The 24,826-nt window shown below is 46.5% G+C and overlaps 1 protein-coding gene across 1 annotated transcript in view; it reads right to left on the bottom strand.

Moving 5' to 3' along the window:
* LOC311229628 (rap1 GTPase-activating protein 1-like) overlaps window positions 1-21,890 on the bottom strand; it is a 63,114-nt gene extending 41,224 nt beyond the window's left edge. The window contains exons 1-7 of the mRNA XM_084315705.1: window positions 21,764-21,890; window positions 19,624-19,659; window positions 17,817-17,864; window positions 16,839-16,877; window positions 9,659-9,844; window positions 1,834-1,937; window positions 70-148 (exon numbers count right to left, since the gene is read on the bottom strand). Of these exons, the coding sequence (XP_084171831.1) occupies window positions 70-148; window positions 1,834-1,937; window positions 9,659-9,844; window positions 16,839-16,877; window positions 17,817-17,864; window positions 19,624-19,659; window positions 21,764-21,853 (582 nt within the window). The 5' untranslated portion in view covers window positions 21,854-21,890. The remainder of the gene's footprint in view (window positions 1-69; window positions 149-1,833; window positions 1,938-9,658; window positions 9,845-16,838; window positions 16,878-17,816; window positions 17,865-19,623; window positions 19,660-21,763) is intronic.
* Between the last annotated feature and the right edge of the window lie 2,936 nt (window positions 21,891-24,826).

The following is a 24,826-nucleotide window of genomic DNA, read 5'->3' as shown; positions in this document are numbered from 1 at the left end:
AAGGATGTTCAATATGTAATGCCCAAAAGGCAAGCTATTTCTTAACTGTTCGCGGTTATAATCTCCTACCTTGGCCATCTGAACCACATTGGGGAACTCAGTGAGACAGGAGATGGGAATCACATCGTGGTGGGTTTTGAACTTTGTCCTGAAAGACAAACATGTCTCTGGTGAGGGCTTGGAGTGATGCCATGTCAAAACCTCGCAACACCTCTCATTGCAACAACTCTGCCTATGCAAATTAAATACAAATACAAGGCAGAGCGGCACTATGGATGCTGCTAGGCAGAGCAGTAAACACAATCCTGATTTGCATTGCTTACTTTCTTCCATGGTGGACCAGTGAGCTGTGTAAGCTCTTCCTATAGACAACCGCTGCCTCTGCAGAATCACAGTAATCAAACATAGCTACAAAACACACGTTATAGGTTGCCTCCAAACATGCTGGCCACTGCAACGTGCTGACGGGAGAAAAACCAAACACACGCACAAACAAGATTCAGTACTCATGTAACATTACCCAACACATTAGAGCTCTTGTTGTTGTTGTTGTTGTTATTGTTGTTGTAAATTTCTTTAGAACAATAAATAAATAATAATCACTGAATCAATGATTGTGTGTTTACATGAGCAATTTCTAAGTCACTTTGTTTTAGTTCAAGAGCTCATATACACAGGAAGTCCCAGGTCATAAGTCCCAGGTCATAAGCCCAGCGGTTGCGAGGGTGAATGGGTGCCACCCTCATGGAAAACACACTGTCCATGTGAATACTATAGTCAGCAGGTGGGCACGGCCGTTTCCTAGCGACACACCCTCTCCTGCTTTAATGTTCCATCGGTGAGGAGGAAAAGCAGCTATTAAAATCTGGAGAGCACTCTCTTGGGCACTACAACTCATTCACAGGTTTTATGGAGCGTTGAGTGCTGCCTCCATCACCCCCTCCTGTCTGTCATTAGCACGACGTGGGGGGAGTCGAGTGTTTCACAGTAGGTGATTGCGTGTGTTTGCGCGTTGTTGGAGGATGGTGGGTGGGTTGGCTGTGATTATGCTGCATGGGTTGGGGTGGCATAACACCTCCCCTTTGTAATAATGTGAAGCTGGTTACTGTGGAAAGGGTAGTGTGTCTATTTTTTGTAAATAAAAACAACAACAACAACAACAACAACAACAACAACAACAACAACAACAACAACAACAGCAACAAAATGCAGGCAGTGGTCCTGTATTGTGTTGGGTGTCAAGAGAGGCATGACCATTGACGCCATTACAGGCTGGACAGTGAGAGTCACGGAACAGACGTGCCACTAGGCCGGCTGTTGTTGTCAAGCACTTCCTGCTGGCTAGCGGTGGCCACTAATAGCTGCCCACTACGAGAGCAGTGTGCCAAGGAGTTCTATATATGGTCTGGGCACACTGGAACAGAGTAGCTGTGAGGAGGGAGATACCAAGCAAGAGTGATACTGACAGATAGAGGGAGATGGAGGAGAGAGAGAAAGAGACAGAGAGAGAGAAGGAAGGAAAGGGAGAGAGAGAGAGAGAGAGAGAGAGAGAGGGAGACAGAGAGAGAGAAGGGCTATAGAGAGAGTAGCTGAGAGGAGGGTGAGATAGTAAAGATGCCCAGGGATGATAAGAGATACAGATATGGACAAGGAGAAAGGAAGACGTAAGGGGAGGGAAGATGAGAGGTGTAGAAGAGGGATATGGGGAAGTCGCTGGAAAGAGAGAAGTCATGATTGATGAGAGAACAAGCTTAGAGAGGGAGAATTAGCTCAAAAGGAGTGGAGTGGCAGGGGAGGGTTGAAGATAATAGGGTTGAAGCTGTAGGAGGTTACCTCAACATCAAGCGCAGGTGCTCCTGGTCCCCGATGACATCATATTTCATAGAGAACACCAGGTGTCCCAGGGCAGCGTCCACCGTGTAATAATTAAAGTGTTCCTATGAGAGAGAGGAAACACTCTGATGAGGACAAAATGGGGGTGAACTCAAACAGGGGGTGAAGCACACAGTAGAGATGATAGAGAGAAACACTGATTTATGGAGAGTAGTCTTAGAACTCTCAAGTGTGACATCACCTCTATTTGTCTTTACTTTTGAAGAAGACATTGGGGTGGAACCGGATTGGTCAATTATGCGTGTGGACAGATCTTCATGATTAATATAGATTTATTAGTAGGGTTGCACAATAAACAGATACTAGGAAAGTATCATGATACCCAGCTGTTTCGTAAAAGTCAGTCAAAGCTTACCAAAAGCACGAGCAGTGAACTCCAAGGCCACGTGACTGAACTCAAACTAGAAAGAAACAGACTAAGAAATGACGTAAACTCCATGAGCAAAACTGCTAAAAAAAATCAATGACAAAACTGAGGAAAACAAAAAGAAACCACGTGAACTTTGGAAATTACATAATAATCAACTAGGCTGCAGTAAAACACTTAAAACCAGGTTCTCAAACATAAACATAAAGACGGACAACACGCTCATCACAGACAAGCTGGATGTAGCCAATTACTTAAACACTTTCTTCACAAACACTGGTAAACAAACTACCCTCCCACTCAGGGCATTATGGGGTAGAACACATAGTAGCATACTACAAGAACCTAGGCGTCCACAAAGACGACTTCAAACTGGAAATGGTAACTACAGATGAGGTACTCAAAAAACTGAGCGCCCTCCAACCGAACAAGGCCACTGGCCATGACAACATCCCCTCCAAATTCCTCAGAGACTCAGCAGCCGCCATCACCCCAGTCATCACACACATAATAAACCTCTCCATAAAACAGGGACACGTCCCCAAGGACTTCAAAATTGCAAGAGTAACACCCATGCACAAAAAGGGCAGCAAATTAGACCCAGGCAACTACCGCCCTGTTTCTATCCTTACATCCATCTCGAAAGTCATGGAAAAAATAGGATACGAACAGGTCGAAAAGTACCTTGCGGAAAAAAATCTAATCTACGAATTCCAATCTGGCTTCAGAACATCCCACTCCACTGACATGCCTTCTCTATTTGAACGACCACATCAAACAAGAGGTGGACGCGGGCAAATACTGCGGCATGGTCATGCTGGACCTACAAAAGGCCTTCGACACTGTCAATCACACCATTCTGATTGACAAGCTAAAAGCAATTGGTTTTGATAGTCTATCAGTGAGCTGGATACAATCCTACCTGGAGGGGAGAGAACAGATGGTGGAGGTAAACGGTACCCTATCCCCCCCCCTCCCAGTGAGCTGTGGTGTTCCACAAGGACGCATACTAGGACCGCTACTGTTCCTAATTTATGCAAATGACATGTCGTCAGCTTGTGACTGCAACTTGTTCCTGTTTGCGGACGACTCAGCCCTGCTGGTCTCTGACAAGAACAAGTTACAGGTTGAAAAAACCCTCAGCTCGGAACTAGGCAAAATCTGCATATGGCTCGCCGTTAACAAACTATCATTACACATGGTCAAAACAGAGTCCATTCTCTTTGGTTCAAATAACAAACTCAGCAAGACCGACGGCTTCTCAGTTACAGTGGGTGACAATATTGTCACAAGGAAAGATGAAATTACCTACCTGGGTTCCATCCTAGAGGCTAATCTTTCCTGTGACAAAATGGCATCCAATGTAATAAAAAAAGTCAACCAACGAACTCGATTCTTGTACCGGATCTCCTCTCTGGTAAACAAGAATACCCTGAAGACTCTGGCAGGAGCACTCATTCAAGGGTACTACGACTATGCTTGCACCTCATGGTACCAAAGCACCTCAAAGGCACTAAAAACCAAATTACAAACATCTCAAAACAAACTAGTCAGACTACTGCTTGACCTGACTCCTAGAACCCACCTCACCCCAGCCCACTTTGACAACCTAGGGTGGCTTAGAGTAGACGACAGAGTACAGCAACTTGCAATGGGCCTGGTCTACAAGATACACAACACAACCAAGGTACCCATGTACATGTCAAAATACTTCCCAAAGGTCAGTGAATACCACGATCACAACACCAGAGGGAGCTCCACAAATCATGTTAAACCCAGATTCGGCTCAAACAAGGGACTAAACACGTTTCGCAATTATGCCACATCAATGTGGAACGCCCTACCCAAAGCTGTAAAGGAATGTGAATCACTACCCACTTTCAAAAACACTCTCAAAGAACACCTACGGGAGACTGCAATTCGAAACTCGTATTCCAATGTATGTAGTGAGTGTTCTAGTATAAACCTGTTCTCATATTATACCCCCACATAAAATCAAAGGGATAGTTAGCTGGCAAAACATTATCAGTGCTCTCGAAATTATAATTAGCGAACATTTAATATATAGGCCTATATCTAGTTGCACACATCTTACATGATAAAGCGTCTGATGAATAATTCTGTTTTGCCTCAATATATATATATATATATATAGCCTATATATATATAATCTGTTTTGCCTCAATATATATATATATATATTGAGGCAAAAGACAATTATTCAGCAGACGCTTTATCATGTAAGATGTGTGCAACGAGATATAGGCCTATATATTATAGTTTCGGCTAATTATAATTTCGAGAGCACTGATAATGTTTGGCCAGCAATTATCCATTGGATTTGATGTGGGGGGTATAATGAGAACAGGTAGAACACTCACTACAAATTGATGTGAATCATGTCTTCATTTATTATTATTATTATTATTGGATACAGCTTCTTCAAATAACTCTCATTATTTTGTTCAGGGGGGTTGATGCCGTTATTTCAATATAAACTCCATTGCAGAGTGTATGTGTAAAGTGTTCAATTGTAAATGTCAGTACTCTGATAAAAATACTCTCTCTCTCTCTCTCTCTCTCTCTCTCTCTCTCTCTCTCTCTCTCTCTGACATAGTGTGGAGTGGAGAGATGACACATAATATCAAATGGACATTAGCTATATAGCTCAGCAGCTGTAACATAATAATTGTATTATGTTTCAACAGCGTCAAAATAGTAATTTAAATTATAATTAACTAGCGGTGCGTAGCGGAGATTGCGCTCGTCACCAATGCAAGAGGCTGCGGTCTTGACTCCCGGAGTCAGCATTGCCTTGGCTTGGGCTAATCGCTATACTAACTCGTTTGGCTGGGTTAGGGGGAGGGAAGCCGTGGGTGGGAAACTGGCGTTGTGGACAGCGATGCCTACAGGTCAGGTCTGGGCGCTTGCTCAGTGGAGGCAGGACTTGAGGAAGGCAGCGTGACCTCCCACACGTTACACTTCACCAATGAGAGCCCTCACTGCCAGGTGAGAAGAGAGCCACTGGCTGTCGCCGCACGTGTCGGAGGAAGCGTGCGGAAACTTCAGGGTTCCCTTGTACCGACCAGTAGGAGAACATGCGCACAACAACCAGGTAGGGGAGGGGGGGGAATTGGCACAACGACTAAATTGGGACGGGGAGAAAACAGAGACAAATCGGAGAAAGAGAGATAAAAAAAATAATAATAATAATAATAATAATAATTAACTAAAGAATTTCATAAAGAATTTCCCATTTTCTGTCATCTCCCCCCCTGCTGCTGAATCCCTCATACACGCCTTCATCTCCTCCCGCCTGGACTACTGTAACTCCCTCCTCACTGGCATCACCTCCCGCTCCCTCCATAAACTGCAAATGGTCCAAAACTCAGCCGCTCCCCTCCTCACTAACACCCGGTCCCGCGAACACATCACTCCTGTCCTCCACTCCCTCCACTGGCTCCCGATCAAGGAACGTATCAACTTCAAAACACTACTCCTCACCTTCAAAGCCCTCCATAGCCTGCCTCCCCCCCCTACCTGACTGACCTCCTTCTCCCCTACCGCCCCACCCGTTCCCTCCGGTCCTCTTCCACTCTTTCCCTCACTGTCCCGTCATCCAAACTCAAAAGTTTTGGTGACCGGGCATTCTCACGAGCTGCACCCCGACTCTGGAACTCCCTCCCTCAGACCATCAGAGACTCTCCCTCACTCTCCACCTTCAAATCCAGACTCAAAACCTACCTGTTCTCCCTAGCATTCAACCTTCCTTACCCATAACCACCCTCCTCCAACCCACCACCATCTTCCCCTGCCCTACGTTCTCTCCTCACACAAAATAGCATACATGTTGATGTATGGATGTCAAAAGGTGAAGACTTAAAAACAATAAAGAAAAAAAGGAATGCATACATTACTTACTCACTTGTTTAATGTTTATACTCTGTTTTTTTCACTGTTATGCTGATGACACTCAGCTCTATATCAGCACCTCACCATCCTCCCAGCTCCCCCCACAGTCTGTAGTCAACTGCCTCCACGCTATAAAAACCTGGATGGCAACCAAATTACTTAAACTCAACAGCAAAAAGACAGAGCTCATGGTTGTGGCCCCCAAGGCACTGCTCGGGAAGGTTGGAGATCTCCTCCTCCACGTTGACGGCTGTTCCATCTCCCCGTCTCTCGAAGTCCGTAACCTGGGCGTCACCCTTGACTCCACACTTTCATTTCACTCCCACATCAAATCTGTCACCAAGTCTGCCTTCTACCACCTCAGGAACATCTCCCGTCTCCGACCCTCACTCTCAGACTCTGTGGCTGAGACCCTGATCCACTCATTCGTCACCTCCCGGTTGGACTACTGTAATGGAGTCCTGTTCGGGGTACCCAGCAAAGCCCTGGACAGGCTCCAGTATGTCCAGAACTCAGCTGCCAGGGTTCTCACTCACACCAAGCCCTGGCAGCACATCACCCCCACCCTCATCCATCTCCACTGGCTTCCAGTCAGGTTCCGCATCACCTTCAAACTCCTGCTCCTCACCTACAAATCCCTCCATGCCCTCGCCCCCTGGTACCTGTCTGATCTCCTCCACCAGTACACTCCATCCCGGAACCTACGATCCTCTGATCTAGGTCTCCTCTCCATCCCTCGCACCAGGTTACGGACTTTTGGGGACAGAGCCTTCAGCGTGGCGTCTTCTGCCCTCTGGAACTCTCTCCCCCCCGAAATCCGCAACGCCCCAACCCTGGACACCTTCAAATCCGCTCTAAAAACACACCTCTTCACCAAGGCTTTCCCCATCAGTTAGTTTTAGATTAAATTAGGTCCATTATCCCCTACTTTCCCTCATCCCCTCTCCCCCCCCCCCCTAATTTCCTTGCCCTATTTTTTGTCCTGATTGTAAAGCGACCTTGGGTTCTATGAAAGGCGCTATATAAATTTGATCTATTATTATTATTATTATTATTATTATTATTATTATTATTATTATTATTATTATTATTATTATTATTATTATTATTATTATTATTATTATTATTATTATTATTATTATTATTATTATTATACTGCAGCTAGTATAACCCCTACCTTACTTCCCCCTCTCTTCCTCACATAGTATGACCTCTCTTATCCTCACCTAGTATAACCTCTCTTATCCTCCTCAACATAGGGGCCCCCCAGGGCTGTGTTCTGAGTCCCCTCCTCTACTCCCTGTACACACACGACTGTGTGGCTCAGCGGAGTAGCAATACAATCATCAAATTTGCTGACGACACAGTGGTGGTGGGCCTGATCTCTGCCAACGACGAGAGGGCCTACCTGGAAGAGGTCAAGGTCCTGGCGGGATGGTGCCAGGAAAACAGCCTCTCCCTGAACGTCAGCAAAACAAAGGAGATGATTGTGGACTTCAGGAGGTCGGGGGTCAAGGACTACAGCCCCCTCAGCATCGACGGGGCACCGGTTGAGAGAGTCAACAGCTTTAAGTACCTCGGAGCCTACATATCCGAGGACTTGACATGGACCACACACATTGACAGTGTTGTGAAGAAGGCACGACAACGCCTCTACTTCCTCAGGCGCCTAAGGAAGTTCCAAGTCAGTCAGAAGATCCTTAAGAACTTCTACTCATGTACAATAGAGAGCATCTTGACTGGCAACATCACCTCCTGGTTTGGGAATAGCACTGCACAAGACCGAAGCAGACTACAAAGAGTGACACGTTCAGCCGAACGCACAATTGGAGGGGGGCTCCCCACCCTCCAGAACATTTCAAGTTCAAGTTTCTTTAATATTTGTCATACAGAAGTACAGAATACTTTTATACAAAATGCTTCTTACTGTTACGCTCCAGAGACTGTGCAAGACAAGATAAGTATGAAATAAAATAACATAGTAAAATTAGAAGTAAAAAAATGAGGTCACAGTGTTCAGTTTAGACATATGTACAATGTTCGATGCAGAATAGACGTAGTTACCATACAATATACAATACTGTGCAGTGTACTAATATACAATACTATATAGTGCAAGGCAGAAATGGGACGAGGTGCAATTTAGGTACAATTCACGGTAGGTGTACGAGTTGTAGTGCAAATCCTTTATCAATAAATATAAAGTGTAAAGTGTGTTTGTGTGATCTAAAGTGTGGAGAGTGGGTGCTGCAGTGTGTTGTTTGTTTGAGTGAGTGTGTGCGTGTGGGTGTGTGTGCTGTGTGCATTTGATGGTTGTTGCATAGTGTTTATTGTTCGTTTAGCAGCCTGATGGCCTGGGGGTAGAAGCGTTTACAACAAGCGTTGCAAGGGCAAGGCTAAGAGAATCATTAAAGACTCCAGTCACCCGAACAACTGCCTCTTTGAACTGCTGCGGTCAGGCAAGCGATACCGGAGTCTCAAGGCGAGCACAGAAAGACTCAGAAGAAGCTTCTATCCCCAGGCCATCAGGCTGCTAAACGAACAATGAACACTACACAACAACAACAACCACCAAACGCACATAGCACACACATCCACACGCACACACTCACTTTAAACAAACACACTGTAGCACCCACTCCACACACTTTATAGCACACACCCACTTTAAACAAACACACTGTAGCACCCACTCCCCACACTTTATATTTATTGATGAAGGATTGCACTACAACTCGTACACCTTACTGTAAATTGTACCTCATCCCATTTCTGCTTTGCACTATATAGTACTGTACATTAGTACACTGCATAGTATTGTATATTATATGGTAACTCAGAACATTGTACATATGTCTATACCGAACACTGTGACCTCATTTTCTTCTTCTAAATTACATGCTATACTATGTTATTTGATACTATCTTGCCTAGCACAGTCTCTGGAGCGTAACAGTAAGAAGCATTTTGTATGAAAGTATTCTGTACTTCTGTATGACAACTATTAAAGAAACTTGAACTCACCTAGTATAACCTCTCCTCCATCCTCACCTAGTATAACCTCTCTCTTATCCTCACCTAGTATAACCTCTCTCTTATCCTCACCTAGTATAACCTCTCCTCCATCCTCACCTAGTATAACCTCTCTCTTATCCTCACCTAGTATAACCTCTCTCTTATCCTCACCTAGTATAACCTCTCCTCCATCCTCACCTAGTATAACCTCTCTCTTATCCTCACCTAGTATAACCTCTCTCTTATCCTCACCTAGTATAACCTCTCTTATCCTCACCTAGTATAACCTATCCTCCATCCTCACCTAGTATAACCTCTCTCTTATCCTCACCTAGTATAACCTCTCTCTTATCCTCACCTAGTATAACCTCTCTCTTATCCTCACCTAGTATAACCTCTCCTCCATCCTCACCTAGTATAACCTCTCTCTTATCCTCACCTAGTATAACCTCTCCCCTACCCCCCTCTCACCTTGCCCATGAACTGTTTCCTGTAGATCTTGGCAGTGCTGTTGGTCTCCAGTTTGACTTGAGAGGCAGAGGAGGGTGTCTGTTCAGGTTCTGGCGGGTCTTTGGGCTCATGATTGTTTCCCTCGATCCAGTAGCCTCCAAACTGAGGTAACAGGATGAGGGGGAAGGGGCTCTTGCGACCCAAAACCTGGAAGCAGAACCAGAGCAGGGTGATTGGACAAACACGATTAAAAAGGGTTATAGTGTGTACAGTATTTCCAGACCCCACTTACAACTCTGGCGTTAGCCCACATGAAAATTAACTATAGTACAACTTAGATTTCGTTTTTCATATGTGCACAAATTACAATATAAATACTGTAGTGAATCACTATAGAAATAACCATGTAGATAGAGTATGTTGTATTTCTATGTTAAAACCGTTCACCATAAACGTCTTAACATTCCGTTACATTTCGTTCTTGCTTCACGTTCTGCTCTGCTGGGATATTCTCATCGTTACTTATTATAACACTGAAAGCTTTCGCTACATGCACATTCATTTGCCCGGCCACGCCCATTTCCGGTTATGAATATAAGTGAGGGGCGTGACCGTGCTCTTCCTTCCCTCATAATTCATTCGGAAGTGTTTGGCTACAGGCGCACTTTAACAGTGGAATTTTGACTTTTTTCTCTTATAGTTTTTCTCTTGTTTCTTCGAGATGGCATCGCCATCGAGACCCAAGAAGCCTTTCTTGGGGCTCTACCAGCGCTCCCTCCTACCAACCTCCGCCGTTCGCCTCGGCGGCGTGCGGCGCAGAGTGCATGCCGCCAGAAGGCCGTTGAGCGCCCCTCACTCGTGAGGAGGATAGCTCCAGCCCCGGCGTCCCCCATCAACAGACCCCCAACCCCGGGCGCGGCCTCTCTGGTGGCAGACGATTGCGGCACAAGCTCTCCGCCTCTGCTTGCTCCCGCCGTTCGGTGGTGAGGGAGTAGGGCGGGTACACGGGACCACAGGGTTTGATTCCCTTCGGTTCTGCGGAAGAGCTGGTGCCAGAGAGGACCTTGCATGGGGTTACACGGAGGGGGCGGGGGGTTTCTTCTTTGATGCCCCGCTGACAAGAGTTGGGGTTCAATTCCCCAACGTCAAATGGCAAGAGGCCTCGTCCTAATACGCGAGACATAAACACGGAGGAAGAGAGGCGGCAGATGTACCCCGGAGAATGCGCCGCATGCGGCAGCAGGTAAGGGGCGCGGGGCTAAGCCTAGGCTGTCCCCCCCTTTGCTCCACCTCTCTCTTCTTCTCTTTCTCTTTTTACACCTAAACCCCCATATCCCCCCCCCCCAAACTACGTTTCTTTCAATAAAAAGACCATCTTAAAAGTGGCAGGATTTTGTTGAAGCAGTGTGTAATAATTTCACTAAATGTGCTTTGTGTATATCTCGAACGTAGAGTAAAAGCATAACGGGTGGCAATTCTTGCTTGTGATGTAGCCGCAGGGACTCGTGTGGCCAAGTTTTAGACAAACGTGGACCCAGGGCTCACGGTTGGTAGCTAGCTATTGTGTTTTGGTTTTTCTAAGCGATAACGCGTGTATATGGCCATATGCTTGTGTATGTTTCGCTTGTAAAAACAACACACGGCTAGAGACACTCCTTTTTTTCACCTCGTATGTCTTTTCACTTTACGTGAGTTTGGTGGGGGGGGGTATAAACCATGGCCTAGATCCACAAAGAATGGATTGCACGGAGCAAGTTGCACCCTTACCTACAATTCATTATGAATTGAAAATGGGGGACCCTGATGTAAACAAGACGAAAGTCTTTCTCTGGTCTGCATCCCCTTAACAATTGTGTGTATTGAGCCGTATTGTATTGTACCCATTCTGCAATCTATTAATACAATTTTCATTCAATCAATTCTCAATCAAATTCTGACGGTGCGTGTGATGAGGAGGTGGCGTAAAACAATCGCTCCCACTAGGGATCCCCTGTACGTGCCAGCGTGATGTTCAAGTTCAAGTTCAAGTTCTTTAATAGTTGTCATACAGAAGTACAGAATACTTTCATACAAAATGCTTCTTACTGTTGACGCACGTATGTGGGATTCCGCTCTGTCAGGTTGGGCTGACGCCTACAGCCTCCTCAGAGAGTTTCAGAGCCTCCTCCTCAGGGAGTTCAGAGCCTCCTCAGAGAGTTTCAGAGCCTCCCCCTCAGTGAGAGAGCCTCCTCAGAGGAGCCTCCTCCTCAGAGTGTTTTAAAGGCAGAGGACCCCCATATGATGGGGCGTGTCCCATGGCAGGAGGTGTTGGGTGTGGGATAGAGCCTAAACCGTCTGTGAGTCCCCTTCCCTCCATCCCCTGCCATAACGACATCACTGGGTTCGAGTTTTTTTTACTGGCCGAGGGGTATGCCCATGAGTTGGGGCCTGCGTGGTTCAGATCCCAACTCACGTTGTTGAATGAGAGGTCTCTGCGGAATAAACTGGTGTGAGAGCGGAATTAGTGACAGGTGTTTTTTTCCCAGGCTCTGTGTTTAAATCCTGTGTCGAGATCCTTGCGAGGACTGGTCTTCCCCCAGTTTACCCAAATAGGGGGGTGAAACAATGGGTTGGGGTTCTTTCTTATCGAAATTCGCCAAACACCATTCTCAGGTTTTTACGAGCGCTGTTATCGGGGGCATGGCTATGAAGAGCCCCAGCCGAGCAGACACCATTTCTCTTTTTTTCGAACCGGGACAGTTACAGCCCGTTTAAATAGGCATACATGTAAGGGTCTGTTCCCCGTTCTTCGATATCAGCGCTTGGTCCTAAGGGACCGATGTCAGCGCCTGGTCTGAACGGCATAGCGGCGTTTATGCAGTCGGCCGGGAGGGAGTTAGTTCACTGGCGGAGTCGGGGCATTGTGACCCCACGAGATTATGACATTGTACATGGCGTGCCGGATGCCCCCCCCCCCCCCCCCCCCCGTAGCAGTCAGCCCCTCTAAGCACTCCTGTGTAGTTCACGCTCCTCCAGGCACGGGTCGAGCCATGCTCTTGCTAAGGAACCTGTCATCCTGGGTTAGAGGATCAACCCCTTTTTGGAGTGGTTGTCTCCCCGGTATGCCAGCTGACCCCACGAGATTATGAGGGAGAGCCTTCTCAGAGAGCTTCAGAGCCTCCTCCTCAGGGAGTTTCAGATATGGAGTTTTCGGAGCCTCCCCCTCAGTGAGAGAGCCTCCTCAAAGAGTTTCAGAGCCTCCTCCTCAGAGAGTTTCGGAGCCTCCTCCTCAGCGAGAGAGCCTCCTCACAGAGCCTCCTCCTCAAAGAGTTTCAGAGCCTCCTCCTCAGAGGGTCTTTGTGCCATACCAGGCGGAGAGGGGCCTTCACCTGGTGTGTCCTGTCCGTGCGCTGGCAGTGTAAAGAGTGATGTCACGAGTAAACGCCTGGAGAGGTCTCGATGCCACGGCTTCGTTGACCTCACCAGGTCCCTTTGGTCAGGTCCTAGCTCCTGGACTCGGCGGAAGGCCCTGCCCTTGAGTGGTCCATGGGGCTGGGACCCCCTCCGCGCCCGCTGCTAAAGCTTTGCTGGCAGAGTCAGGGTTCGGAACCCCGACCCCACGAGACGCCTCGCGGGCAGATTCGGGGTTTAACGACTTTAACTTTTTTTTTTACTTATTCCCTTGTAGCGAGCGGGACGCGCGGTGGGGTAGACACGGGTACTTTCCCCCCCACGGTCTACTCAGCTTGTGTGTTTTTTGGGTGCTGTTACCTTTTTTGCCACAGACTGTGTCCTGCCCCCACCCCCCCCCACCCCTCACTAGGAAGGCCCGGACCCTCCCCAATGTTCTGATGGTTGTTAAGGGGACCTCAGCGGGTACATTAGTCGGGCTCTCCGCGTCCTGTTCCGCTCCTGTGTCCCAGCAGAGCAGAACGTGAAGCTTTCAGTGTTACAATAAGTAACGATGAGAATATCCCAGCAGAGCAGAACGCTCACAAGAACTCATGTAACTAGGGTTATAGGATAACCTTCGTTATAGAACTATGGTGAAGCACTACAGTATTTCTCTGATAAATCTCTTTTTGTATGAAAAAAACTAGGAATATTATAGGTTTTACTATAGTTAAAGGTGCTATACTGTAGATAACATTCAGCCACTAGACTAGAGCACTAACTAGAGCACCAGCATGTCAGACCAAAACAATGATGTGCTTACATAGGATTACATAGGGTACGATAATTATTGTAATTATTATACACCATCAAACGAAGTTCAGATCAAACTAGTTTATACTAGTTGTCAGAAACATAATAGGTTCACGTTTATATCCAATCAGGTACATTCCACATGGAGAAATGGGAAGTAGGGAGGGGATAGATGCACGCAACATGTAAATAACAACATTCATTTTGAACCCACCTAAAATATTTAAATGATAAATTCAGAAATCAAAAGCTTTTTTTTGCGGGGGGGGGGGGGGGGGGGGAGCAATACTTTTATTCTGCACATTTCTAAAAGCTCTGTGGATGTATTATTAAAAAAAAAAAATATATATATATATATATATATATATATATATATATATATATATTAGTCTACATAACATTTTTTATCTGCTGTATAGCACCATTCACTTTCATATGGGAGGGCTTGCACACAACTAGCTCATGCCACTTCTCCACTCAGTATAGCCTCATGGTTTCTCTGTTCCCTGAACTACTGAACAATTATCACTTTCAACAATCTATTGCAAAACTTATAGCAAGCTGCTAAATATGGAGTAATTCATAGTATTCCATCGCAGACATCTTTGACACAATCAACAGGTGATTGTAATCAAATTGCAGGTGATTATCATTAAATGACAACCGTGGCCAATGAACTGTGGCATTGTACCATATTGTATGGCAAAACATACCATGTTAGTGTTGAGTTAATGTGAGTGGTTGTTACTACACATACTGTACCATACTATACCGACTGACTGTGTAACTGTACTGACTGTATCACACTGTCTGTCTTACTGTGAAATACTGTACTGCACTATTGATGGATGATATTCTCAGTTTGATGAAATCAGATTGTGTAATTCCTATGTTGGCATATGCTTAATTCTGTTTCTCATTGTCATTCTTCTGAACCTCCATCACCTCTAATATACAGAAGATTGCTTTATTTTTCTTTTATGTTTAACTGTGCAACAACAAAGCTCACAAATTATTTCCTACTTGTGAGGATTCGCCTGTTCCCTGAACTTTTCCCTGTCTACTCTCCCTCACCAGCCCCCACCCTTGCGATGATTTACTCTCCTCTACTCTTCACCAGCCCCCACCCTTGGACTACCTTCACCCAGCTGTCATAGTTTATGATTAGCGCCCCAGAGGGCTTTATATACCTGGACCTCCCTTCCAGTCCTGGTCGGGTCGTTCTGTATCTGTGTTCACTCTGTGTTCATGGAGTTCTGTACGTTACCATCCTGTACGTTACCATCACCTGCCGCGTCTCCGGCGTGAGACGACGTGCCAGCCATCACCACCTGTCGCCGTTTGCCTGGAGTGGGACACCGTCTTCGCTCTCTAATTCTCTACGGGAGGTTTTCCAGTGTTCCCACTCCAGACGTCAAGCCGGCGCGTCATCGCTCCCTATTTTCCACGGGAGGATGGCATCTCTTCGCCCCGGTCCCCTGGGACCCCTTTGTTCTGCGTTGCCCGGCCCCCCCGAGGAGGAGGAAGAGGATCTCCGTGCCTGGAGTGGGACACCGCCTTCGCTCTCTAATTCTCTACGGGAGGTTGCCAGTGTTCCCACTCCAGACGTCAAGCCGGCGCGTCATCGCTCCCTATTTCCACGGGAGGATGGCGCCTCTTCCCCCCGGCCTCCGCTGTCGGGCCCCTGTACCAAGTCAAGTCAAGTCTCCGTGCCCGGCCCCCCCGAGGAGGAGGAAGAGGATCTCCGTGCCTGGAGTGGGACACCGCCTTCGCTCTCTAATTCTCTACGGGAGGTTGCCAGTGTTCCCACTCCAGACGTCAAGCCGGCGCGTCATCGCTCCCTATTTCCACGGGAGGATGGCGCCTCTTCCCCCCGGCCTCCGCTGTCGGGCCCCTGTCTCAAGTCAAGTCAAGTCAAGTCAAGTCAAGTCTCCGTGCCCGGCCCCCCCGAGGAGGAGGAAGAGGATCTCCGTGCCTGGAGTGGGACACCGCCTTCGCTCTCTAATTCTCTACGGGAGGTTGCCAGTGTTCCCACTCCAGACGTCAAGCCGGCGCGTCATCGCTCCCTATTTCCACGGGAGGATGGCGCCTCTTCCCCCCGGCCTTCGCTGTCGGGCCCCTGTCTCCGTAACAGGCCTCCGCCGTCGGGCCCCTGTCCCCGTGACAGGCCTCCGCCGTCGGGCCCCTGCCTCCGTGCCCGGCCTCCGCTGTCGGGCCCCTGTCTCCGTGCCCGGCCCCCGCCGTCGGGCCCCTGTCCCCTTGCCAGGCCTCCGCCGTCGGAACCCTGTCCTCATCCCTGTAAGCAGCCCTGGCCCGTAGCCCTGGCCCTTAGCCCTGGCCCTTAGCCTGTTCGCCTCTTAAAGGCACAGTGCCGTATTTTCCTTATTTCCTTGACTCTAGTGTTTTGTGTTCTCCCCTGTTCCCCTCTCCAGTGCCCCTGGTCCTAGTCCTTGACATTTAGCCCTGGCCCTGTCCTTTAGCCCTAGTCCCTTAGCCTGTTCGCCTCTTAAAGGCACAGTGCCGCATTTTCCTTATTTCCTTGACTCTAGTGTTTTGTGTTCTCCCCTGTTCCCCTCTCCAGTGCCCCTGGTCCTAGTCCTTGACATTTAGCCCTGGCCCTGTCCTTTAGCCCTAGTCCCTTAGCCTGTTCGCCTATTAAAGGCACAGTGCCGCATTTTCCAGTTTTCCTTGACTCTAGTGTTTTGTGTTCTCCCCTGTTCCCCTCTCCAGTGCCCCTGGTCCTGGTCCTTGACATTTAGCCCTGGCCCTGTCCCTTAGCCTTAGTCCCTTAGCCTGTTCGCCTCTTAAAGGCACAGTGCCGCATTTTCCATATTTCTTTGACTCTAGTGTTTTTGTATTCTCCCTTAAAGGGACTGTGCCGCTTTTTGTTATGTAATAAATAAATGCCCTGTTTTGGCTTACTCTCATACCTGTCTTGTGTTGTGCGATTGGGGTCGGTTACAAACCATAACAACTTGTGTAAATGATGTAAGGAATATGCTGTGATGGTGCGTACCTCATGGACGCTGGGATAAGGGATGTAGTCCTCTTCTGTCTGCAGAGAAAATCAACACAAGCTAAAGACAAGCTGACAGACCACAGCCTCTAGCTCTTACAGTCACCATGCTGTGACTTCTATAGCGTTGGCGTGAGAGTAGACTGTATTATAGAGATTTATTTGCACAGCAACAATGTGAAATAAGGACAGGAGAATGTGATCAGCTTCATTTAAGTGTTTTTATTCATTGCCTAAGCAACTGAAGCAGACTGTACCGGAAGCCTTGCAGACAACTGCATAACTAATGTTCTTCTTTAGTAACAGACACTGCTGTTCTGTGCAGGGTGTGTGAGTCACCTGAGGTAACACAAACTGGTTGCATAATAATGAATCGCAACCACTTCAAATTAATCTACAGTATACCTACTGAATACTCTTCCAGAACTTGTAAGTCTTCAACCATGTGATTAAATCCAGAGACCACATGTATGCACAGCAGTTACTATAGAAATATAAAACAACAAGTAATGGTTTCATATCCTCCTCGTTGATAATTCTTTTGACCATTATGTGAGGCTTGGTGTATGGTTTGGCTCTGGTGTATGGTTTGGATGTTGGTGTGTGGCTTGGCTTTGGGGCTTTGGTGTGTGGTTTGGCTCTGGTGTGTGGTTTGGCTGTTGGTGTGTGGTTTGGTTGTTGGTGTGTGGTTTTGCTGTTGGTGTATTGTTCGGCTGTTGGTGTGTAGTTTGGTTGTTGGTGTGTGGTTTGGCTGTTGGTGTGTGGTGTGTGGTTTGGCTTTGGCATGTGGTTTAGTTGTTGGTGTGTGGTTTTGCTGTTGGTGTGTGGTTCGGCTGTTGGTGTGTGGTTTATAACTCGCGGATGAAGGCCTAACGCCTGTCTGAAGGCTGTTAAGGAGGAGATTTAAGGCTCTGCCATTACAGAGGTATTTGCCAGCTGGGTTGTGTCTGTGTATAAATGGGAGGACTCAGGACTCACTTTAAGGACAGGAGGGAGGCTACATCTCTGCTCATCCATTCTGCTGCCCTGTGGAAGGAGAATGGGGGGGGGGGGGGTACCAAGGGAGCAGGGGAAATATCATCACACAAAGACAGACAGGTCCAGACACACAGTTGTGAAACAATTCTTGATTATACTGGATAAGTACTGGATAATACTACTTGTTGGTAAACCTGCTGATGGGAAGCGGAGGCCAACGTGACACGAAATGTTTACTTAATACGTAAGAGTGGTGAGAGATAACAGATGGAACATGGAAACCACAGGAAAGAGGAAGTCAAAGCAAAGAGATTTCAAACAACCGTTTACATGGAGGCTAAATAAACTGGACCATGTTTACCTGCCCCAAAGCATGTAATCAGAATATAACCTTATATAATATATCCCAGAAAGGCCCTACCTCTCACATTCGCCACCTACAGTATATTCTGCCGCTTATTAATAAACAACAACAGAAACTAAAATATCGTGCCCAGTGCATGTGGGTTTATTTTGATAGTTCTGTGCATCATTTTCAATATTTGTTTCAACAAGTGGTTGTTTCAAGCCTTTCGACCTCGCTCCTCCCCAGATGTGATGTAGTTATGCTAGCCAGGGACCAGCGACTTCCAGCCATGGTCCGTGTACTAATGTCCAAGTCAGAGAGAAAGCTCTAAAAGGTAAAAACTGACTATTTTTACATCTTTGTTTGGATAATAAGAACAAGTTGGACATAACTACACAGACTGACCATCAAGGCATTCAACGGTCCTTTTAGCTACCGCTAAGCTTCCAATAAAGGTTTTATTTTGGAATTTCACTTAACAACGTCAAAAAATGTAGATGTTCCACGTGGGGAATTTTTTTGTTGTTGCTATTATTATGAAAGGTTCACACTCTAGTTGAAAGTATGATGGCCACTTGACATTGGAGAGAATTCTATACCCATCTAGTCAGTGAGACAGAACTGTATTATAAGGTGACAAAACCTTATTGCACATACACAATCATTCTTTCATAGTAATTCAGTTGATCTGTATTTAGTTTAAACGGAATACCACTGCAATGTCAACTCACAACCACACATAATGCAATACTGTTAATAAAATTCTGTGATTCCATCGATTCAAAGTTTGTTCCTCGCCTACTCCTCGGTTTAGGAGTCATCCCTTCTGAAAGGTGCTGTCATGTACAAGAACATAACAACTTTTCCTACAACACCACGTCGGATGTCGTGGATGACAAATGTCATGGCGCTTCTCTTCTCCACTGACACAGAACTATGAAGCTGTGAACAAGCCAGTCTCTGCTCAGCACTCAGACCTTCATGTCTAAACATAGCCTGGGGGCCCGTCTTACACAACGTGGCGAATACGGAATATTCATATTCGAGTACGGAGTACATGAGTACAGAGTTTTTATAAGGAATATGAAAACATTGCTCAGAAAGCAGGAAACGAGATAGAGAGATGAGCTGCGCGTGCATGCACACACGCGCACACACGCACACGCACACACACACGCCCGCGCAACACACACACACACACACACACACACACACACACACACACACACACACACACACACACACACACACACACACACACACACACACACACACACACACACACACACACACACACACACACACACACACACACACACACACACACACACAAGGAAAAGTATTGGAGGATACTGTGAGTTTATTGAAGCCTTTAGCAGGATGAAATTAAGTAGCTGGGCAGGTTGAGGCGGCAGTGAGTATACTAGAGACAGTGCCAGGAGACTTCTTACAGTAGCCTACCTGCATCCTCTCGATCATGGCAAACAGGTCCGAGGTCTGCGGGAAGGGGGGGGGGGTGTTAGGGTGAGACAAATCCAAAAGGGAAGATATGGTTTGATGATTATGCTGACTGTGGTCTCCTACCACTATCCACTACTACTATTTCCTACCACTACCTCTATCCACTATCCACTATCCACTATCCACTACCACTACCACTATCCACTACCTCTATCCACTATGCACTACCACTACCTCTATCCACTACCACTATCTACTATTACTGACCTGCTGCGGTCCCAGTCATACCCCACCATCCCACCATAACACCGTCACAATGTGGCCCTCACTAAAGGCCCCATTCAACATGGATCCTGTTGTGAGGAGGACATGTTATAAAATCAGATATAAAACTCACCAACGTATTGAGTGCTTACTTAGCCACATTCCATGCCCCCCCCCCCCCCACACACACACACAAACTCTGCTGGATGATGTCACCCAGAGGAGAGCAGACCTCTAATGAACTGCAAATATTATTTCCTCAATTATTTTTAACTGTAGTTGGCACAACACACAAGAAAAGTTGTGTCTGCACTCAGTACAGTAGAGGTGATGTCAGAGATTCAGCAGAGTTCTCGAGACAGAATAGTTTTATGTCAGATTATCACATGTCCTCCTCACAACAGAATAATAGGATTAAGGTTGAACATGGACCCATTAACGTAATTGCTCTTTCATGCCTGAAAGCAAGAGTCTGTCTCTCTGGGATATTGAGCTCAGGAACTCCTTGGTGCGTCTCTCTGCGGTAAAGGTCGCTACAGCACTACAACACCACTTCTGACAGGATCAGTGGACCAAATGAACTGGGAGACACTTTGGGGACATTAAGCGCATGACACACCTATTAGCTAACACACAGGCCAACCGCTATGGGGTGTGCAAATCAGGAAAGGGAAACATATTGATACGGATGGTTGCGCAACTAGAGTCCACGTCAGCTGTGGGTCTGTCTCTATATGTTTTGCAATAAATTGTGTCCGGTGTGAATGTACCAATACCAGCCCTGCCCTTTATGGGTGCAATGTTGAATCTTAGACGTTATGATCTAAACCTCAAATCTCAGGGCAAAGGGACTATAACTCATCTAGGGGTCCAGGTAACAGATGACAGGGGGGGTGAAGCCCGGGCAGAGGAGCTCCTTCAGTCCCACAGGGAGGCTGACAGCAGAGACCTCGGGTCACCATGTAACACAGGAGGACTGAGCTGCCAAGATGATGGTTCCACATGACAACTTACATTTGCTTGGGACACCGCAAGGGCAATGCATCACACACACACACACGCACACGCACACACACACACACACAAATGCTTACACACAAGCATGCACAAACACTCACATGCAGGCTCTCAGACACACACACACACACACACACACACACACACACACACACACACACAGACACACACACACACTCATACATGCATACACACACGCACATGCACGCTCACACACACACACACACACACACACACACACACACACACACACACACACACACACACACACACACACACACACACACACACACACACACACACACACACACACACACACACACACACACACACACACACACACACACACACACACACACACACACCTGGCCCTGACCCAAATAAGCCAAAGGTGTTGGCTCAGTCCCTTTGCTCCATGTGGAAACAAATGGTGTCATGTGATACATAGGTAGATCCTGCCAGCGCAGAGAAAACAAACATCACCTCAATGATATCTGATCACAGATGAACCAGTGTTGTTCCTCTTCTGCGACAAACCGTGAGATACCCCATAAGGCTAACAAGTAAAGTAAGAGTAATAGAATTGAGAGCAGCAGTAAAGAGGGATGGTGACTCATATCTATGTTAACAAGCCCCAGCAAAGCAGTTCTCCTGACACAATCTACAAGGGACCCTCTGTCTAGGAATGACTGACATAATTGACACGACATCATACACTACTTACAGCTGCCTGCGAGAGAGTCAAAGTACACTTACAGCATGGTATAAACACTGAAATATCTATTCAACAAAGCAACAGCTGTCTATAGCACACAAAAAAAAGTATTAACTCCTTGATACTTGAGTCAAAAGTACTTACATCGCTCAGGCATCGTCTCAGATAGGGCCTATTGGGTGGAGTGTGGAAAGTGAAGCTACTCTTAACCGCACGCAGCTGCTGGTGAGCCATGATTCCACAGCGCGCTGACGGAGAGGGAGAGCACGGGCTGGAGCCACCGGAGAGAGAGGCCTGATTGACCGTGTCACCTCATTGTCACTCTGACAGAAAGAGGAAGTCTGCCAGGCGGGTGCCTGTCCATCAGAATGTAAGCATCACCACGTGTGAGAATATATTTCTCCGTCCCCCCTTCCGCTTTTCAGGCCTGCCTGCACACATGCATGCGCGCACACATATGCACACACACATTTGCAAATTTTGCACACATTTGCACACACACACACACACACATACACACACACACACACACACACACATACACACCCCTGTTCTCTATAAAGTAGAGTACAATGTTTCTACCCCTCCCTGTGTGTAATGCACAATTATCCTCTCTCTCCCCCCCCCCCCCTCTCTCTCTCTCTCTCTCTCTCTCTCTCTCTCTCTCTCTCAAACCCTCACATACACAATGCATACCAGTAGATAGTTCTCCTTTTTTCTTCTTCTCAGATCTGTAATAATATTCTCTTCCTCTTTCTGATATAACCCTGGCAGAGTTAGAGAACATCCCGTAACACCCCTCATCTGCTCCATTCAGCTCTAGTCCCACGGAGAGAGATATGATTCATACTGTAGAAATGCCAAAACAGATTAGCACAAGCCTGTCCTATACGTCAAAAATGGATATGACAGATTAAACAGACTTTAAATTCTACATTATTTTTACAACACCCCACAAGGTCAACACATTTGCATTATAATGTATTAAGAATAGTAGGTAAAAAAAAAGAAAAAAAAGTGGATCCTCAGTATTCTGTATCCCCATGCCCCATGGCTATTGTTGCTTGAAAGCAATTCTTCAGTTTGTCATCCATTTTTCTATGGATTCACGGGGCACATATTCTGATAACAAATAAACATTTCCCCATAAGCACGTATTATCGCCAATATGTTTTCTCACTGCATTTGTGCTAAAGTGAAAGGGGCAATGAGGAAGAAAGATAAGGTAAAACCCAATACAACCTCGCAATCTGAGCTCCTGTGGGAAGGCATCATGACAGCCTCTCAGAGCGCCGTGTTCTTGGTGAGAGAGAGGACTACTGCTGCAAGAAGCTCCCAACGTTATCATTCACACACAAGCCAAGATGTGGTAGGCTGACGAGCTGTACGCCACCTCGCTTTGCCGTGCAAAGATCCAGGCGGCCCCTGAATACTGCATGGGACCGGTACAGTATACCAAATGTGAAAATAGATAGTTGTTGGAGATTGTGAGGGAAAGGATATACTGTAGGGTATAAGAAATATAGGGGTTGGGAGAGAGAGAGACAAACACACACACACACACACAGACACACACACACACATAAACAGATAGAGAAATAGGACACATGGAGAAAGAGAGAGAGAGAGGGATATGGCGAGGGAGGAGTGAGTTATTCCCCTATAAAACAAAGTCTCCTCTACATATATGTACTGTAACTCTCATGCAGGTGCACTCCCACTAGCAGTTTCACCACAGTCATTAACCTACTTCTAAGACTAAAAACACCTTATGGAAAGCACGTGGGCAAGGGAGAGATATATATATATATATAGAGAGAGAGATAGAGAGAGAGAGAGAGAGAGAGAGAGAGAGAGAGAGAGAGAGAGAGAGAGAGAGAGAGAGAGAGAGAGAGAGATAGAGTACTCTGTAATGGAGTCCCAATAAAAAGCAAACACACTAACACAGTCAGCTCGCACTCTGCATTGGTTCTCCCCAGAGAAGAGTCAATGAGAGATTGCCAAAAGTGAGACAGATTCAGAGATTTCATAAGGAACATGGGGACACTTCAAAAACATAACAAAAACATATTCCTATCCTCTGCACAGCGGTAATGAAGGATTCACAGCGTAGAGCCACTCCTCGCGATGGGCAGCTCTCAGCTGAGAAGTTATTTACAAACCATACCGGCGGAAGTTGGACTTTATACTATTAACTATTAACTTCCCCAAGGTTGCATTTAATTGCTGCCTGTCTGTTTACAAAGGCATAGAATGACGTAGACTGGACACCAGTTTGAGAATGATGTGGTGAAGATCGCAGGTTTGACTGCAAATGAACTGTATGACAGCTAGTTCAAGGGATGAATGAATGAATGAAAACTTTATTTAACAGATTGCAGAATGGGTACAATACAGTACGGCTCAATACATACAATTGTTAAGGGGATGCAGACCTGAGAAAGACGTTTGTCTTGTTTCCATCAGGGTCCCCCATTTTCAATTCATATAGAGACATCGGTTACAATTCACATCTACATTACGTGCAACGCCAGACGACAGGATGCAATCGGTCAGAGAATTTGGCTGTTGTGTATTTTTGTATGCAAGTGTAATACAACAACATAGACATGTTAACAATGTCACAACTGTCATTGTGCTGTCTGTCTTGCTTGCCTACACATATAACTACTTGTGTAGGAGAAAGAGTCTCAATCTCAAGCAAAGGTCTTCTTTATGGCATTATTGGCGGATTTCTGTTTAAAAGGGGCGAGACGATGAGGAGCCATTGAACTATTCCAATGCCTGGGGGCGTAGAAGCTATATGTATTTATATAGAAGCATTATGCCTTTTTTCTCTGCGTAGAGTATCAGTGCTTATGTGTGTTTGTGTGTGCAATGCATGCAAGTGAGTGAGTGAGTGATTGAATAGTATGATCCCTATAGACAGGTTCCTTGACTGTCTAGGTTGATGATGGAGAAGACCCAAGGGCTCTAACGACCCACTTTGATTCCAGCACATCTATCACTTGCAATTCTCCTGAGATTTTTCTGGCTTTGCCACCAGTAGGGCATGTTCTCTTTGCCGTTCACGGTCTCCTGGTGAGCGACAGCCCAAGGTAAAGAAAGTCAAATGAAAAGAAAAAAGCCTTCAAGGAGAATCGATCAGTGCCTGAGCTCAGAGGCCAATCAGCCAGGGCAGAGAAGCCCCACCAGGCTCCATTCATC

Source organism: Notolepis coatsorum (genome assembly GCF_963971535.1).
Source record: "Notolepis coatsorum genome assembly, chromosome: 6".
Classification (NCBI taxonomy): domain Eukaryota; kingdom Metazoa; phylum Chordata; class Actinopteri; order Aulopiformes; family Paralepididae; genus Notolepis; species Notolepis coatsorum.
This window is presented reverse-complemented; position numbering and strand designations above follow the sequence as displayed.